An 18,318-nucleotide genomic window follows, 5' to 3' on the forward strand; every position below is an offset into this window, starting at 1 on the left:
CTTTTCTGAAATGCTTGATACATTAATTTCAATGCCATTAAAATAAAATTAAAAGTGTTTCACCTGGTCCTTCATGTTTTCGTCAAAGAATTGTACACATCTTACAAATTCTGCCTGGGTAATCAAACATATGAGCACAACTGTGTTTTTTTTCATTGACTAAATAAAAGTAGAATTAGACTGTGAATTTCAAAATAAGAGCAAGTAAATAAAAATAAAGTATTATGTGTTCAAATAAAGTACTTAACTTCAGAATAATTCTTTGAAAAAACTAACAAAATAAAGACGATACTTAGTTTTGATCATATGAGTAGAAGCAAAATCATGCATTGTAAAAATTCATGATACATGGGTTGAAGGGTTTACCAGAATTTTGAGGTCGACTTTGGGGGTGCGCATTATTACGGTAATTCTAAACAAATTGTGCGTTTTTGTAGGCCGTTCGGTTATTCAGAGCGCCATGGTCTGGGAGTCCCGGCATGCACTCCCACTGTTCTGACTGAGGGGAGAGAGCCTGGCTCGAGAGGCATGATGAGATGTTTACAGGCAGAACTGACACATTCAATATGGTATATATAATACTGACATATCCCTGTCAATAGCCAACACGCTCATTCATAAAAATCATAAAAAATGGTGCGCGCTCTGCCTCTCTGAACATTGCATTCTCAGAGCGCAATGCGAGCGTCAGATTGAATTTCCGAACGTACTCATAATTGCATTTTGTGTTCCAAACAACATGGGACCTTTGTCAGTGAAAGATTTCCTGGTGCATCGATTACACTGACACACACGTCAGAGCTTGGCTACCAAAATGGAGGCAGTATTGCTCGGACTGATGGGTGGTTTTGTGCAATTCGTGCAAAAAGGAGTTTTCATACCGCCAAAGTGCTTCAACCCTCCGACGTGATCCAACTTTTCAACTAACACGCAGAAACTCCTTAGAAGTAATCCTGTTCTAAAAAAAATCCTAAAATGGCACTCAACCTTTAGGTCTGTTTAATTTTGGCCAAGGATATTTTCGATTAGTTTTTCTACTGTTTTGTATTGAAATGCAATTAAATGCATTTTTCAGCGTTAACAATATTCCTTTGATACAGTCATCCAATAAAAAACATTTAAACTTAACCATGTTGCTTTTTAGAACAAAAATTGTTATACCATTAAAATGTGATTATTGAGAGTAATTAATTACAAAGACACTAATGAATTAGATAATTTTTTTTTAAATCAAGTCCTACCCCTCGTATTTTTCCAAGAATGTTCCTATTAAACTTTGTTTTTAAAAATGGAAAAGAAAATCTCTTTTTTAAAATTTTTTTTTATTGGAATCAATGAAAGATGTAGTAATGTCAATATGAGTTCCATCTGGATGTGATTTAACTTTAACCATAAAAAAGGCCATTTAACATGTCCCGGTTCACCATCAAGGCAAAGAGAGGTTTACAATAACTGCCTCATGTTCTGGGCCCGACCCTCCTCATTCACAATGCTCACCACAATCAGTCATTAAAAGCACCATTAAAAATGAATTCGGCACTGGCCCACGTGAAGTCAGTCGTGGGTATAATTCGTGGCACCTATTCAAGTGACAACATTAGGACAGCCGCCCCCAAACAACAAGCAGGAACGAAATGATCACACAGAGCATGCAAAGTGAAAAGGACTGAATAATTCAACTCTCCTTTTAATCTTTAATATTGAAGATTAATATCCTTTCCCCCCCTCAAGCCTGAAGCCACGACATGAGTCTCCAGCTTGTTAGATCACATTCAAAGTGCAAAGCTGCCACCAGCCACAATGACGAAGCCATATGTGGAGTTCAGTAGTATGACATGGGGTCAGCACCCTCTTGGACTTCTCTCTGGCCCTTTTGTACCTGCAGTCGTGGTCAATACATCGGTAGTGTTTCGGAGCCCCATGAAGTCAAATTGGTAGAGCCTCCAGTACTTCTGGTCCGATGTCTCCACTGAGTTTCGCCTCCACTTGTAAACAATTTCATCTCGTGGGTAGCCATCTAGAAACAACACATATGCTCTTTTAGCTGGTTGAAAGAGAGAGAGACACAGAGAGAGAGAGAGAGAGAGAGAGAGAGAGAGAGAGAGAGAGAGAGCGAGAGAGAGAGAGAAAGAGAGGTTATAGAAAAGATAAAACAATACATTCTAATGTGACCTTAAAATAACAACCTTTGAGACATTTTGAGACAGTAGTAGCTCTTTTGTTGCCATGGTGACACCCGATGGCCTTCTTTAATGAGCTATAATTGTGCTGGACCAGCCAGGATGCAGCTTATGTCGTGTTAATGCTAGAGCTGATGCTAACGTTTAGAGTGTTCAGTGTGGTATACAGTGCTTTAAAAATGTTTTTTAAATTACTAAAATGATCAGACAATATTAATTGTACATTTGTTACAACAAACCAATTCTATTAGCAATTAGCTTGTACATTTTTAGACAACACAGTATCTTTGTCACTCGTACTACCACTGTACTTTTTTGTTCACAGTGCCATAGAGACTTTGCAACTGGAGGAGGACGTCCACAGGAGCAGAAGCCCTATTTACCCCTGAACGCTGCTTTAGAGCTGCAGTCATTTCTTATTCTGTATGGTTGATTTAAACGTCCATCCATCCATAAATGTTCTACACCACTTATCTTCATTAGGGTCTCAAGTGTCCTGGAGCCAATCCGAGCTGCCTTTAGGCGAGGCGTGGTACACCCCGGACTGGTCGCCAGTCAATCAGAGGGCACATATGGAAAAACAAGCACTCGCACTCACAACACACTTATGGACAATTAAGAAACTTGAATTAACCTAACACGCATGTTGTTGGGATGTTGGAGGATTCCAGACGACCCAGAGAAAACTGGGGACAACACGCAAACTACTTGACCTGAAAATTTTACATTTTAACCCATATATTGAATTCATAACATCTTGACTGTGAGGCAGACGGGCTGCCATTGAGTTAAACAATTACATATAAAATAATATATCACAGAATGCACGCTACAGTAGTAAATCAAACTATCTGAAAGTGAAAGGGAGGCTGAGCTTGGGTTGGTGAGATCTACACACGGAAATGAGTGACAGCAATAATGAACTAGAGGGGAGCCCTTGTTGGAAACCACACTAATCAAGAGAAGGCTCTCATTAAGACGATGGCCTTCTTTTAGATGTTATCCAACTGGGCTCGAGCTTTCTCTCTTTGCTTCGACTGGTAAATGAGCAGGCTCAGTCAGTGTATCCACCTATTGCCATACATACAACAGACGTCAGCTTCTTGCGAGTTTATCAGCTTTATGTTCAACTAAACAGGCCCAGATTTCCCACTTTGATTTATAGTCAGACATGTTCATCATTATTTGAGTACAACTGTACTGTACTTTTTGTGACATTATTGTCTAGTTGAGATTTTTCCAATGTAAGCACCTTGGCTTAATAATAAACTACCACCACTGCTACTATGACTCTTACTACCACTACTACCAATACTATTACCATTACCATTACTAATACTGCAATACTATTTTTTACGACTATTACTTTTATTTCTTTAGTTTATAACTACTTTTTACTACTACAGTATTACTACTACTGCTATTACTTTGACTACTACTATTATTTTATTTACTGATACCACTACTAGTTTTACTACAGGTCCCATGCACTACTACATAACTACTCCTGATTTTATTACCTTTACTTCTACTACTACAAACCCCAATTCCAATGAAGTTGAATGTAAATAAAAACTGAATACAATGATTTGCAACTCTTTTCCAACCTATATTCAATATTGAATACAATACAAAGACAAGATATTTAATGTTCAGACTGATAAAGACTGATTTTTGCAAATATGCACTCATTTTGAATTGGATGGCGCCTGCAACACATTCCAAAAAAGCTGGAACATGTTTAACACTGTGTTACATCACCTTTCCTTTCAACAACACTCAATAAGCATTTTGGAACTGAGGACACTACCCGTTGAAGCTTTGTAGGTGGATTTCCCATTCTTGCTTGATGTACAACTTCAGTTTCTCAGTAGTCCGTGGTCTCTGTTGTCGTATTTTACACTTCATTATGGGAGACAGGTCTGGAATGCTGGCAGACTTGTCTAGTACTCTCACTTGTTTACTACAAAGCCATGCTGATGTAAAATGTGCAGAATGTGGTTTGGCATTGTTTTGATAAAATAAGCAGGGAGGTCCCTGAAAAAGACGTTGCTCCAAAACCTGTATGAACCTTTCAGCATTAATGGTGCCATTACAGATGTGTACGTTTCCCATGCCATGTGCACGAACACACACCCATACCATCACTGATGCTGGCTATTGAAATTTGCACTGATAACAATCCAGATTGTCCTTTTCCATTTTGGCCCGGAGGAGACGACATCCATGATTTAAAAAACTATTTGAAATGTGAATTTGTCAGACCAAAGCATACTTTTCCACTTTGTGTCAGTCCAACTCAGATGAGCTCGGGCCCAGAAATGCAGGTGGCATTTCTGGGTGTTGTTTCCTTTGCATGGGAGAGTTTTAACTTACATTTGTAGATGTAGCGATGAATTGTGTTAACTGACAGTGGTTTTCTGAAGTGTTCCTGAGCCCACGTGGCAATATTTTCACAATGATGCCGTTTTTTAACACAATTTAGCCTGAGGCATGAAAAGTCATGGACATTCAATGTTACTTTTCGACCTTGCCGCTTACATGCAGAGATTTCTCCACAGTCTTTTGATGATATTATGGACCGTAGACGATGAAATCCCTAAATTCCTTGCAATTGTACGTTGAGAAACCTTCTTAAACTGTTGGACTATTTGCTCATGCTGTTGTTCACAATGAGGTGAACCTTGCCCTATCCTTGCTTGTGAACAACTGAGCCTTTCGGGGATGCTCCTTTTATACCCAATCATGACACTCACCTGTTTACAATTAACCTCATCTGTGGAATGTTCCTACTGAATATAGGTTGAAAAGGATTTGCAAATCATTGTATTCTGTTTTTATTTACGTTTTACACAACGTCTCACCTTCATTGGAATTGGGGTTTGTACTATTTTATTTGCTGTCCTACTATTACGACGACTTCTAAGACGACTATCACTATTCCTTGCACGACTATTACTACGATCTATACTACAGTACTACTTTTACCACTATGGCTATTACTACTTTTACTCTTACTTACAACTGGAATTACTTCAGTTACTACTACTACTACTCATTGTCAGAGAGGCACATTCAACCCACTTCAAGCTAACATGAGTAAACCTTATCATAACACGAAACCAAGCAAACCCACAACAGTATTATGATTACTGTTTTTCTTTTATTTTAGCTTTAATGTAATTGTTCATTCATTTTCGAGACCGCTTTATCCTCAATAGGGTCGTGGCAATGCTGGTATCCCAGCTGACTCTGGGCGAGAGGCGGGGTACACGCTCAACTGGTCGCCAGCCAATCGCAGAGCACATATAAACAAATAACCATTCACACTCACGTTCACACCTACGGGCAATTTAGAGTCTTCAATTAACCTACCATCAGAATCAGAATCAGAATCAGAATCATTTTTATTTGCCAAGTATGTCCAAAACACACAAGGAATTTGTCTCCGGTAGTTGGAGCCGCTCTAGTACAACAGACAGTCAATTTACAGAACACTTTGGAGACATAAAGACATTGACAAAAAACAATTGTGCAAAAAGATGCAGAGTCCTCTAGCACTTAGAGCAGTTCGAATGACTAATATTGCAATAGCAATAGCAATGACCATTGTGCAAATAGCAATGACCATTGTGGAAATAGCAATGACCATTGTGCAAAGGGCGCTGAGACTTCAAGGAGTGTATGCGGTTTAAAGTGACGAGTAGTGCGATCATCTGGGACAATGTTGGTTTTGCAAATGTTACAGATACTCCTCAATCAGTGTGCAAATGGAGCAGATGCTACTCTGGCATGAGTGGCCAGTATATGCAAATAGTGCAGCATGGCGAGACAACTACAGTGAGTGCACGAGTAATACATAATTGGCCCCACAGAAATGTGACAACGAACTCAAGTCAAAAAATTGCCAGCTTATTGTAATGGAATTATAGGTTAGGTGTTTAAGAAGTTGATCGCAAGAGGGAAGAAGCTGTTGGAATGTCTACTAGTTCTAGTTTGCGTTGATCGGTAGCGCCTACCTGAGGGAAGGAGCTGGAAGAGCTGGTGACCGGGGTGCAGACGGTCCGAGAGGATTTTGCACGCCCTTGTCTTAGTTCTGGCAGCGTGCAAGTCCTCAATGGTGGGTAGGGGGGTACCGACAATCCTTTCAGCAGTTTTGATTGTCCGTTGCAGTCGGAGTTTGTCCTTTTTTGTAGCAGCACCAAACCAGACTGTGATGGAAGAACACAGGACTGATTCGATGACCGCTGTGTAGAACTGTCTCAGCAGCTCCGGTGGCAGGCCGTGCTTTCTCAGAAGCCGCAGGAAGTACATCCTCTGCTGGGCCTTTTTGAGGACGGAGTTGACGTTGGTCGCCCACTTCAGGTCCTGAGAGATTGTAATTCCCAGGAACTTGAAGGTCTCGACGGTTGACACAAGGCAGCTGGACAACGTGAGGGGCAGCTGTGGCGAAGGATGCCTCCTGAAGTCCACGATCATCTCTACCGTCTTGAGCGTGTTCAGCTCCAGGTTGTGTCGGCCGCACCACAGTTCTAGCCGCTCCGCTTCCTGTCGATATGCAGACTCGTCACCGTCCTTGATGAGGCCGATGACAGTGGTGTCATCTGCAAACTTCAGGAGCTTGACAGTCGGGTTCGCTGAGGTGCAGTCGTTCGTGTAGAGAGAGAAGAGCAGCGGAGAGAAGACACAACCTTGGGGCGCCCCAGTGCTGATGCTGCGTGTGGATGAGGTGGCCTCCCCCAGCCTGACCTTCTGTGTCCTGCCCGTCAGAAAGCTGTAAATCCACTGGCAGATGGCAGGTGAGACGCTGAGCTGGAGAAGCTTGGTTGAAAGGAGTTCAGGGATGATGGTGTTGAACGCTGAGCTGAAGTCCACGAACAGGATCCTCACGTAGGTCCCTGCACTGTCGAGGTGTTCTAGGATGAAGTGCAGTCCCATGTTGACTGCATCATCCGCAGACCTGTTCGCTTGGTAGGCAAACTGCCGGGGGTCCAGCAGGGGACCTGTGACACTCTTGAGGTGGTCCAGCACGAGACGTTCAAAGGACTTCATGACCACAGATGTCAAAGCGACAGGCCTGTAGTCATTCAGACCAGAGATTGCAGGTTTCTTGGGGACTGGAATGATGGTGGAGCGTTTGAAACAGGATGGAACTTCGCACATTTCCAAAGATCTGTTGAAGATCTGAGTGAAGACTGGAGCGAGCTGGTCCGCGCAGACTTTGAGGCAGGATGGGGACACATGGTCCGGTCCTGCCGCTTTGTTAATCTTCTGTTGTTTGAAGATGCGTCTCACATCCTGTTCATGGATGGTTAACGCAGAAGTCACATCCTAAAACCATGCATGGTTTTAGGATGTGGGATAAAACCGGAGGACCCGGAGAAAACCCACGCAGGCACGGGAGAACATGCAAACTCCACACAGGCGAGGCCGGATTTCAACCCGGGTCCTCAGAAATGTGAGGCAGATGTACTAACCAATCGGTGACCGTGCCTTATGTAAATAATACATTGTAAATTATTTTTTATTACTGATATTTTTATTTACTCAAGTATTTGTTGAATGAAGTTTTTTTCATGACTATTATGATAAATGTTATTTATCGACTGGTTTGCTCAAATGTGTATTCATCTCCATTGTTTTTCTCTACAGTTCAAAATGAAGAGAAAAGGGACATTACATCCTATTTCTGCACCAGACAGACGAATAACAACGTGGCATACATTGAGACAGAGCCAGATGATGGTGTTGAAAGAGCTGAAGAGATGTAAATTGAGAGAGCCAGAGGACTTGTGAGACACTGGCTTTCAAGGAGAGGACACACAGCAGGAAAGAGAGCGAGATGAAGATCCTGAGGGTAGGAGGGTGAGAGGGAGATACAAGCAGAGTGTGAGACACAGACAGAGAATATACAGTGGGTACGGAAAGTATTCAGACCCCCAAAATAAAATTTTCACTCTTTGTTATATCGTAGCCATTTCCTAAAATCATTTAAGTTATTTTTTTCCCCTCATGAATGTACACACAGCATCCCATATTGACAGAAAAAAAAACGGAAGTGTTGAAAATTCTACAGATTTATTAAAAAAGAAAAAAGAAAAAAGAAAAACTGAAATATCACACAACCCTAAGTATTCAGACCCTTTGCTGTGACATTCATATTTAACTCGGGTGCTGTCCATTTCTTCTGATCATCCTTGAGATGCTTCTTCACCTTCATTGGAGTCCAGCTATGTTTGATTATACTGATTAGACCTGATAAGGAAAGTCACGCACCTGTCTATATAAGACCTTACAGCTCACAGTGCATGTCAGAGAAAATGAGAATCATAAGGTCAAAGGAACTGCCTGAAGAGCTCAGAGACAAAATTATGGCAAGGCACAGATCTTGCCAAGGTTACAAAAAAGAATTCCGTTGCACTTAAGGTTCCTAAGAGCTCAGTGGCCACCATAATCCTTAAATGGAAGATGTTTGGGATGACCAGAACCCTTCCTAGCGCTGGTCGTCCGGCCAAACTGAGCAATTGGGGGAGAAGAGCCTTGTTGAGAGATGTAAAAAAGAACCCAAAGATCACTGTGGCTGAGCTCCAGAGATGCAGTCGGGAGATGGGAGAAAATTCTAGAAAGTCAACCATCACTGCAGCCCTCCACCAGTCGGGGCTTTATGGCAGAGTGGCCCGACGGAAGCCTCTCCTCAGTGCAAGACATAATGAAAGCCCGCATGGAATTTCCTAAAAATCACCTGAAGGAGTCCAAGATGGTGAGAAATAAGATTCTCTGGTCTGATGAGACCAAGATAGAACTTTTTGGCCTTAATTCTAAGTGGCATGTGTGGAGAAAACCAGGCACTGCTCATCACCGGTCCAATACAGTCCCAACAGTGAAGAATGGTTATGGCAGCATCATGCTGTGGGGGTGTTTTTCAGCTGCAGAGACAGGATGACTGGTTGCAATCGAAGGAAGGATGAATGCAGCCAAGTCCAGAGATATCCTGGACAAAGACCTTCTCCAGAGTGTTCAGGACCTCAGACTGGGCCAAAGGTTCACCTTCAAAAAAGACAATGACCCTAAGCCCACAGCTAAAATAACGAAGGAGTGGCTTCAGAACAACTCCGTGACTGTTCTTGAATGGCCCAGTCAGAGCCCTGACTTAAACCCAATTGAGTATCTCTGCAAAAACCTGAAAATGACTGTCCACCAACGTTCACCATCCAGGACAGGATCTGCAAGGAGGAATGGCAGAGGATCACCAAATCCAGGTGTGAAAAACGTGTTGCATAATTCCCAAAAAGACTCATGGCTCTATGAGATCAAAAGGTTGCTTCTACTAAATACTGAGCAAAGGGTCTGAATACTTATGGCTGTGTGATATTTCAGTTTTTCGTTTTTAATAAATCTGCAAAAATTACAACAATTCTTTTTTTTCTGTCAATATGGGGTGCTGTGTGTACATTAATGAGGAAAAAAATTAACTTAAATTATTTTAGCAAATGGCTGCAATATAACAAAGAGTAAACATTTAAGGGGGTCTGAATACTTTCTGTACCCACTGTACAGGTATGTGCATCCACAAGCACTGGACCATCAGGTTTATGATGTTGGAAAAACCCAAAATATTAGCCTGCTTAACATGTCTGTGTGACTTTTAAAATAAATATATAGATTATATTCATTTATGTTCTTATTAATAACATTAACATTCAATTCATGGTTATTTAACAGGGACAATACATACAACATTACCTTTAAAAAGTGGGAAAATGTGATTCGTAAGACGTCGAGCTTCAGGTAATTTGTTGGTTGTCCCTGGTCAGACTTTAGAATACAATAAAAGAATGGAGTGAATACAATAAAATACAATTAATATAATTAATAAATAGCATGAATAAATACAGTGAAGCAATTTAGACAACACTGTATGAGTGTCTTTTCATTTTTAACTATAGAAAAAAAGCAATGGAGAGAAAACTGTCATGGGTGTGTGTTCCGGTTTTTGTCTTCCCCCTGTTTCACACACACCTGCTCCTGTGAGCATCTTCGCCACCTGTGCCTCGTTCACCCTAATTACCCCTTGTATTTAACCTCGTTTCTCATTTCCTCTCGTCGGCAGTTCGTTGTACCTTGTCGTCGCGTTCTAGCGTTCCCTGTTTCCACGTCACAGACTCACAGTAAGACTTGACCCTGTTCCGATTATCGACCTCGCCTCTTTGCCTCATGTTTTTGGATACTGTTGCCTTTCTTGGATTGCCTGCCTGTGTAACGACCTATGCCCGTATATTAAACCTCTCTTTTTGGAAACTGTCCATTTGTTTTTGGAGTCGTGCATTTTTGGGTCCTATCCTCTGTTCCGTTCATGACAGAACGAACTGGCCATAACATGGACCCAGCAAACGCAGGGTAAACGCCTCTCGAAGCAGGATGAGCAGCTTGCTGCCCTCCACCTTCATCTAGAGGGACTGTCAAGGCATCAGGACAATACGATGAGACAGGTCGCCTCGCAGTTTCAACTTCTTATGAAAATTATTCAAGAGAAGGCACCACACCCGATACCGCTACGGTACCAACATTTCCATGTGAAGCAGTCATCATGCTGCCACCTGCCACCTCCGCTGCTGTCTGCCCACAGCTCTCTCGACCGGAGAGGTTCTCTGGAGATTCTGGGAACATTAAGCCGTTCATCACGCAGTGCGAACTCCACTTTGAGCTGCAGGCAGCTGCCTTCCCCACCGAGCGGGCAAAAATCGCTTTCGTCATTTCCCACCTGACTGGTTGTGCGGAGGCGTGGACTACTGCTGAATGGAGCCGCAATTCCGCCGCGTATCATGCATGGGCTTTTTTTTGTAAAGACTGCGGAGCAAATTTTTCAATTTTCCACACCAGATCATGAGGCAGCTCGCTCCCTTGTCACCTTACAACAAGGCAAGCGCAGGGTGTCAGATTACGCGATTGAGTTTCGCATTCTAGCAGCTGAGAGTCATTGGAATAATCGGGCGCTACTCAATGCCTTTTTTCAAGGACTATCCCCCGCCGTCAAGGATCATTTAGTCCCGCTAGACCTGTCGACCGACTTGGACACTCTCATCGCTCTCGCCGTAAAAATCGACGAGGCTTTTGGATCGCGAGCTGGATGGAGACCGGCGGAGGGCTGCGTCACCGCACACTTGGAGGACGAGTCTCGGTGACCAGTCAAACCAAGGCAGATCCCCTGTTTCCGGTCTCAACCCACTGGCTAGCGTCCCCACGGATGAACCCATGCAACTGGGCAGGTTCCGTCTCTCCCCTGAGGAACGTCAACGCTGGCTGAGGGAAGGGCGGTGCTTCTAATGCGGTCAGTTGGGTCATTCCATGAGCAACTGTCACGTCAAAGTTGCCGGTGCAAGGGCACGGGAGAGGTGAGTCTGAATTTCATTAAGGAAGACCCTACACGGGTTTTTCCTATAGTGACACTATGCTCTCCTGATCAAGAAATTCATACACCAGTATTAATTGACTCTGGTTCTGATCCTAACTTACTTAACTCCCTCCTCGTTAGACGTATGCACCTTAGAATCTTTCAAATAAAACGCAATCGCAACACCTATGCTGTAGACAGCAGTTTTATGGGCAAGCTCACTCACCACACTCACATTGACATTTCCTGATTCTCACTCAGAATGCATTAGTTTTCATGTTTTTGACGCCATGAGTCATGACCTTATCTTAGGGAACCCATGGTTGAAATTACATAACCCCCACATTGACTGAGCCTCTGGACAGGTTATGTCATGGGGCAACAATTGCGCCTGGAACTGTTTCAAGCCGCCATGTGATGTTCAGGGCTATGTTTCTAAGGACAATCCACAGACCCCATCTGGGGATCCTGATTTATCTCAAGTGCCCACCTGTTACCAGGATATTAAAGACATTTTTTCCAAGGCCAAATCCCTTCCACCCGACAGACCTTATGACTGTGCTGTTGACTTCCTGCCTGGAACCACACCCCCACGAGGGAGATTGTTCTCTCTTTCAGGGCCGGAACACAAGGCTATGAAGGAGTACGTGGAAGAATCACTGGCAGCCGGGATCATTCGCCCATCTTCATCCCCTGCGGGAGCAGGATTTTTCTTTGTGGACAAAAAGGACAAGACCCTGCGACCCTGTTTCGATTACCGGGGTCTCAACGAGATAACTGTAAAAAACAGGTACCCTCTTCCTCTCATCTCCACTGCCTTTGAGTTCCTGGATGGAGCCAAGATTTTCACCAAACTGGACTTAAGAAATGCATATCATCTAGTCAGAATAAGGGAGGGGGATGAATGGAAAACGGCATTCAACACACCAACGGGACATTATGAGTATTTGGTAATGCCTTTTGGACTTACTAACGCTCCAGCTGTTTTCCAAAACCTTGTCAATGATGTCCTGCGTGACATGTTGAATGTTTATGTTTTGTCTATTTGGACGACATTTTGATATTCTCCCCGGATGAGGAGACTCACATTATTCATGTCCGCTCTGTATTGCAGTGGTTACTGCAGAATCAACTATATATCAAGGCTGAGAAATGTGAGTTCCACAAGGCGTCCGTTTCTTTTCTGGGTTTTGTCCTGGCTCACGGTGAAGTCAAAATGGACCCTTGCACAGTCGATGCCGTTATTAATTGCCTGACTCCCACGTCACGCAAAGATGTACAAAGGTTCTTAGGGTTCGCAAACTTCAACAGAAAATTCATCAGAAATGTAAGTTCTATAGCCTCTCCTTTGCATGGGCTTACCTCGCCACACAGACCTTTTGTATGGAACCCGCTTTGTCAGGCAGCTTTTCAAAAACTTAAATCGAGCTTTACCTCCGCTCCCGTCCTTACTTTCACAGATCTCAAACAGCAGCAGTTTGTGGTAGAAGTCGATGCGTCTGATGCCGGAATAGAAGCAGTGCTCTCCCAGAAATCTCTCAAGGATAATAAATTACATCCTCGTGCTTTTCTCTCCAAAAAACTGACCCCAGCTGAGAAAAATTATGACATTGGTGACTGTGAACTGCTGGCAGTCAAGGTGGCTTTGATGGAGTGGAGGCACTGGCTAGAGGGAGCACAGACTCCGTTTTTAGTATGGACAGATCACAAGAACCTTGAGGATATTAAATCTGCTAAAAGATTAAATGCGAGGCACGCTAGATGGGCTCTGTTCTTCACTAGATTTAATTTCATGTTATCCTACCGACCTGGTTCTAAAAATGGTAAGCCAGATGCTTTGTCACGTATTTTCTGCGAAGAGAATTATTTGTCCATCCCAAAGACTATTTTGCCCAAGTCATGTTTCATTTCCGCTTTTGTTTGGGACATTGAAACTGCGGTTAAAGGGGCTCTGAAAAACACTCTTAGCCCTGAAGATTGCCCTGAAAACAGGCTTTATGTGGTTCCGACCTTAAGGGGAAGAGTCATCCACTGGGCTCACACGAACCGAACTGTATGTCACCCAGGCATTGCCAAAACACATTCAGTGGTCGAACAGCGCTTTTGGTGGCCTAATGTTAGGAGGGATGTTATCGATTACTTCAATGCTTGCCAGGTATGTGCTGCTAACAAACCCTCTCGTCAACGTCCTTCTGGGGAGTTGCGACCCCTGCCAATACCACAACGTCCTTGGTCAGACATTTCCGTAGACTTTGTGACAGGATTACCGCCTCGAAAGGAAATACCACAATTCTCACCGTTGTTGACAGGTTCTCTAAAATGGCTCACTTCATTGCACTCCCGAAACTCCCCTCAGCCAAAGATTCTGCAGAGTTAATGATCAATCAGGTATTCAAATTCCTGGAAAAGGACCTGGGAGCGAGCCCGCCAGATGCTGCTGCGCCAGGAACGGTCCTACAAACCCGCTGCTGACCGTCGGAGGACACCGGCCACGAACTACAAAGTGGTTCAGCGAGTTTGGCTCTCGACCAAACATATTCCACTCCGGGTGGAGACTCGCTCATTCGGGACTTCCACTTTGCGCATCCAGGGAACCCGGGGCCGTCTGGGGCCGGCCGTTAAAGGGGGGGGTACTGTCATGGGTGTGTGTGATCCGGTTTTTGTCTTCCCCCTGTTTCACACACACCTGCTCCTGTGAGCATCTTCACCACCTGTGCCTCGTTCACCCTAATTACCCCTTTTATTTAACCTCTTGTCTCATTCCCTCTCGTCGCCAGTTCGTTGTAACTTGTCGTCGTGTTTCAGCATTCCTTGTTTCCACATCACAGACTAACAGTAAGACTTGACCCTGTTCCGATTATCGACCTCGCCTCTTTGCCACATGTTTTTGGATTATGTTGCCTTTCTTGGATTGCCTGCCTGTGTACCGACCTATGCCCATATATTAAACCTCTCTTTTTGGAAACTGTCCATTTTGTTTTGGAGTTGTGCATTTTTGGGTCCTATCCTCTTTTCCGTTCATGACAGAAAACAATATTTCAGATAGCCAGTCTATAAATAACATTTATTATAACAGGCTACTATTGCTTCTTTCGTTTTGTGTTGTGGTAATGTTACCTAACATTAGCTAGAAGCATACTTTCAACTCAAGCTGACATTAACACCTGGTCTGGCAGGCTGCTATCATAATCCATAAAGTTAGTCAACAACATTTCTTGATTAGATGTATTACCTTGGTAAAATACAATATTTTGGTTATTGTTTCTTGCCTCTGATTGTTTTTTGTCAGGTGGATGGTAAGTTCGAGCTCATGGTGTATATAAACAAATCTTGACTCCTTTTTTCAGTGGTGCAACGCACTATAGGATCCTTTGATATAACTGTGATTTTAGTGGCACTTTTATTCTGAAGGCCAGACTTTAACAGCCACAGGATGTGTTACGCTGTTGTTGCCCAACTTGCCCGAGTGAGCCAATTTTTTTTTTTCAGAGCCAATTTTTTTATGTGCGTGCGTGCGGTTATTTTTCTAAAGAAAAAGGCTCTGTTGGGCTATGAAAAGAATCTCAGTGGCAGTTCTCGACCAGCTTCTCCAAATCCAATTTCCGTTGTTTTTTAATTAAAAGATCATACCTGTACTCTGATTTAAAAAGCCTGTATTAAGCAAAGTTATGGGTGTTCTATGAAGTAAAGATATAAAAGGTATAGACTGTTAGTTATTGGAAAAAGAATATATAATCATATCATAATTTTAAATGCAAACATTGAGGGCGTGATTGAGAGGAACGGCCCCACCAATCAGAACCAGAGTGGTGTTTTGTTATTGGAATATTGTCCATAACGAACACCATGTTCAAGCATAAGGGTGTCCAGACGTGTACCTGGCACCAGGACACCCTAGGTCGCAGTTCGATTATCGACTTTGTGGTCGTGTCATCCCCCCGGAAGAGATGGATGAAGTGGCTGGGGAGAGGGAAGTCTGGGCGTCCCTGCTAAAGCTACTGCCCCTGCGACCTGACCTCGGATAAGCAGTAGAAAATGGATGGATGGAACATTGAAATTCTGCATTGATGATAAAAATATAAATATTGTAAATTTCTTTTACAGTTTACTGGATTTGTTCCAGGTCAGTGGTCTTAATTCATATTCATTTATCATTTTTTTCATGGAAGCACCTGCTGCATAAATTCAGATACACACAGCACAGCTGGTGTCACTTCAAGTGGTTGCTTGAAATTAATTTCATCATATTTGATTCAGTGGTGACCAACCGCCTCCTTAGCCACACACCTAAATAAACTGTTGTGTGAGGCTCCAGCATCAGGCATATTATTAATCAGTTATGGATTTGGAGATACAGCAGCTGCGGTTCTTGTACTAACTTGCAAAATCATCTGCATCTTTTGATCCCTTTCATGACTGTTGCGAGCCACCAGGAGGCAGAACTGTGTGCTTCCATCCCAAAGTTCTCCTAGTCTTAATATTCTGATCGATCACTTGTACAACCCCAATTCCAATGAAGTTGGGACGTTGTGTTAAACATAAATAAAAACAGAATACAATGATTTGTAAATCATGTTCAACCTATATTTAATTGAATACACTACAAAGACAAGATATTTAATGTTCAAACTGATAAACTTGATTGGTTTTAGCAAATAATCATTAACTTAGAATTTTATGGCTGCAACACGTTCCAAAAAAGCTGGGAAAGGGTCATGTTTACCACTGTTACATCACCTTTTCTTTTAACATTTAATTAACGTTTGGGATTCTTGCTTGATGTACAGCTTCAGCTGTTCAACAGTCCGGGGTCTCCGTTGTTGTATTTTACTCTTCATAATGCGCCACACATTTTCAATGAGAGACAGGTCTGGACTGCAGGCAGGCCAGTCTAGTGCCTGCACTCTTTTACTACGAAGCCACGCTGTTGTAACACGTGCAGAATGTGGTTTGGCATTTAAATAAGCAGGGACGTCCATGAAAAAAGATGTTGCTTGGATGGCAGCATATGTTTCTCCAAAACCTGTATGTAGTAGTAGTAGAGTTTCAAGTTGCACTTATGGATGTAGCGCTGAACTGTATTTACTAACATTGGCTTTCTGAAGTGTTCCTGTGCCCGTGTGGTGATTATGTCGGTTTTTGATGCGGTGCCGCCTGAGGGATCGAAGGTCACGGGCAGTCAATGTTGGTTTTCAGCCTCACCGCTTACATGCAGTAATTTCTCCAGATTCTCTGAACCTTTTGATGATATTATGGATCGTAGATGATGAAATCCCTAAATTCCTTGCAATTGTATGTTGAGGATCATTGTCCTTAAACTGTTCGACTATTTTCTCACGCACTTGTTCACAAAGAGGTGAACCTTGCCCCATCTTTGCTTGTGAATGACTTCGCAAGTCAGGGAAGCTCCTTTTATACCCAATCATGGCACCCACCTGTTCCCAATTAACCTGTTCACTTGTGGGATGTTCCAAACAGGTGTTTGATGAGCATTCCTCAACTTTCTCAGTCTTTTTTGCCACCTGTCCCAGCTTTTTTGGAACGTGTTGCAGCCATAAAATTCTAAGTTAATGATTATTTGCTAAAAACAAAGTTTATTAGTTTGAACATTAGATATCTTGTCCTTGTTGCTCATTTACAGGTGGGCTTGCAACTGTCAGCACTCACAACTGGAAAAGACGAGAGGACACGAGTGCTCGTCCATTGGGAAATTATGGAGCTGCAGCTGACATTCAGCGTTGATGGTCATCCTGAAGAGACAGACAGAGAAAGATCAGAGAAAAATAGAAAGACACTCGATGCTTCACTCAAATTACAAAATAACTTATCTCAATACAACATAATGATGTGAGTTGTCTGGCAGCTTTGTGCCAGGTAAAATGTGCACAAGAATGGTGTCTCAATCAGAGCAGAGAGCAGCTCCCTCTTCACTTTTCTTTGTGGTAGGTGCACATCGCTGACATTTCAACTTGCAGATTTACTTTCTGCCATCACAGAATGTGCCAGAAAGAAAGTATGGAGATGAGGTGTAAACAGCAAGCAAATTTGCCTCAACATCTGAATACTGTTGACATTTTACCCAATGTGCTAATAAGCATCATCATTAAACTGTGCTGTAAGAAAGTACTGGAACAAAGGGCAGTGCCACTAATTGGGTACACTTGCATTTAATGTGATCAGATAGAAAATCCAGGGCCCTACCCAATGTGGCGCCCTAGGTGAGATTTTAATTGTCACCCTCCTTCATGTGCGATTTACATATGCTTGAAGAAGAAATCGAATAGCATCGTTTCTAATGTCGTCTTTAATTTATACGTCAACCCATTAAAAATAAAATCAGCTAACATTTCTGGAAGAGAATTGTGGACTTTCAAAAGTCTGGTTCATCCTTGGGTGCGATTTCTAGATACCTGAAGGTGCCATGTTCATTTGTTCAAAGATTAAACACCATTGGAATATCCAGCCATCATACCACTCAGGAAGGAGACAGGTTCTGTGTCACAGAGATAAACATGCTTTGGTCCGAAATGTGTATATCAACCCAAGAACAAAAGCAAAGGACCTTGTGAAGTTGCTGGCTGGAGCTGCTAAAAGTATGTCATTATCCTCAGGGAAACAACTACTGTAATGAAAGGGCGACTCTGCCAGGAAGAAGCCATTACTCGAAAACAAACAAACAAACAAAAAACTGATTACACTTAGCAAATGCACTTAGGGACAAATACCTGAATTTTTGGAGAGACGTCC

The 18,318-nt window shown here is 42.8% G+C and overlaps 1 protein-coding gene across 2 annotated transcripts in view; it reads right to left on the bottom strand.

Moving 5' to 3' along the window:
• LOC133410277 (gamma-aminobutyric acid receptor subunit gamma-3-like) overlaps positions 1 to 18,318 on the bottom strand; it is a 156,493-nt gene that overhangs the window by 27,701 nt on the left and 110,474 nt on the right. For both annotated transcript variants that reach the window (XM_061691189.1, XM_061691199.1), the window contains exons 6-7: positions 17,239 to 17,321; positions 1,880 to 2,017 (exon numbers count right to left, since the gene is read on the bottom strand). In XM_061691189.1, the coding sequence (XP_061547173.1) occupies positions 1,880 to 2,017; positions 17,239 to 17,321 (221 nt within the window). The remainder of the gene's footprint in view (positions 1 to 1,879; positions 2,018 to 17,238; positions 17,322 to 18,318) is intronic.

The sequence above is a fragment of the Phycodurus eques genome, chromosome 1, assembly GCF_024500275.1.
Source record: "Phycodurus eques isolate BA_2022a chromosome 1, UOR_Pequ_1.1, whole genome shotgun sequence".
Lineage (NCBI taxonomy): Eukaryota > Metazoa > Chordata > Actinopteri > Syngnathiformes > Syngnathidae > Phycodurus > Phycodurus eques.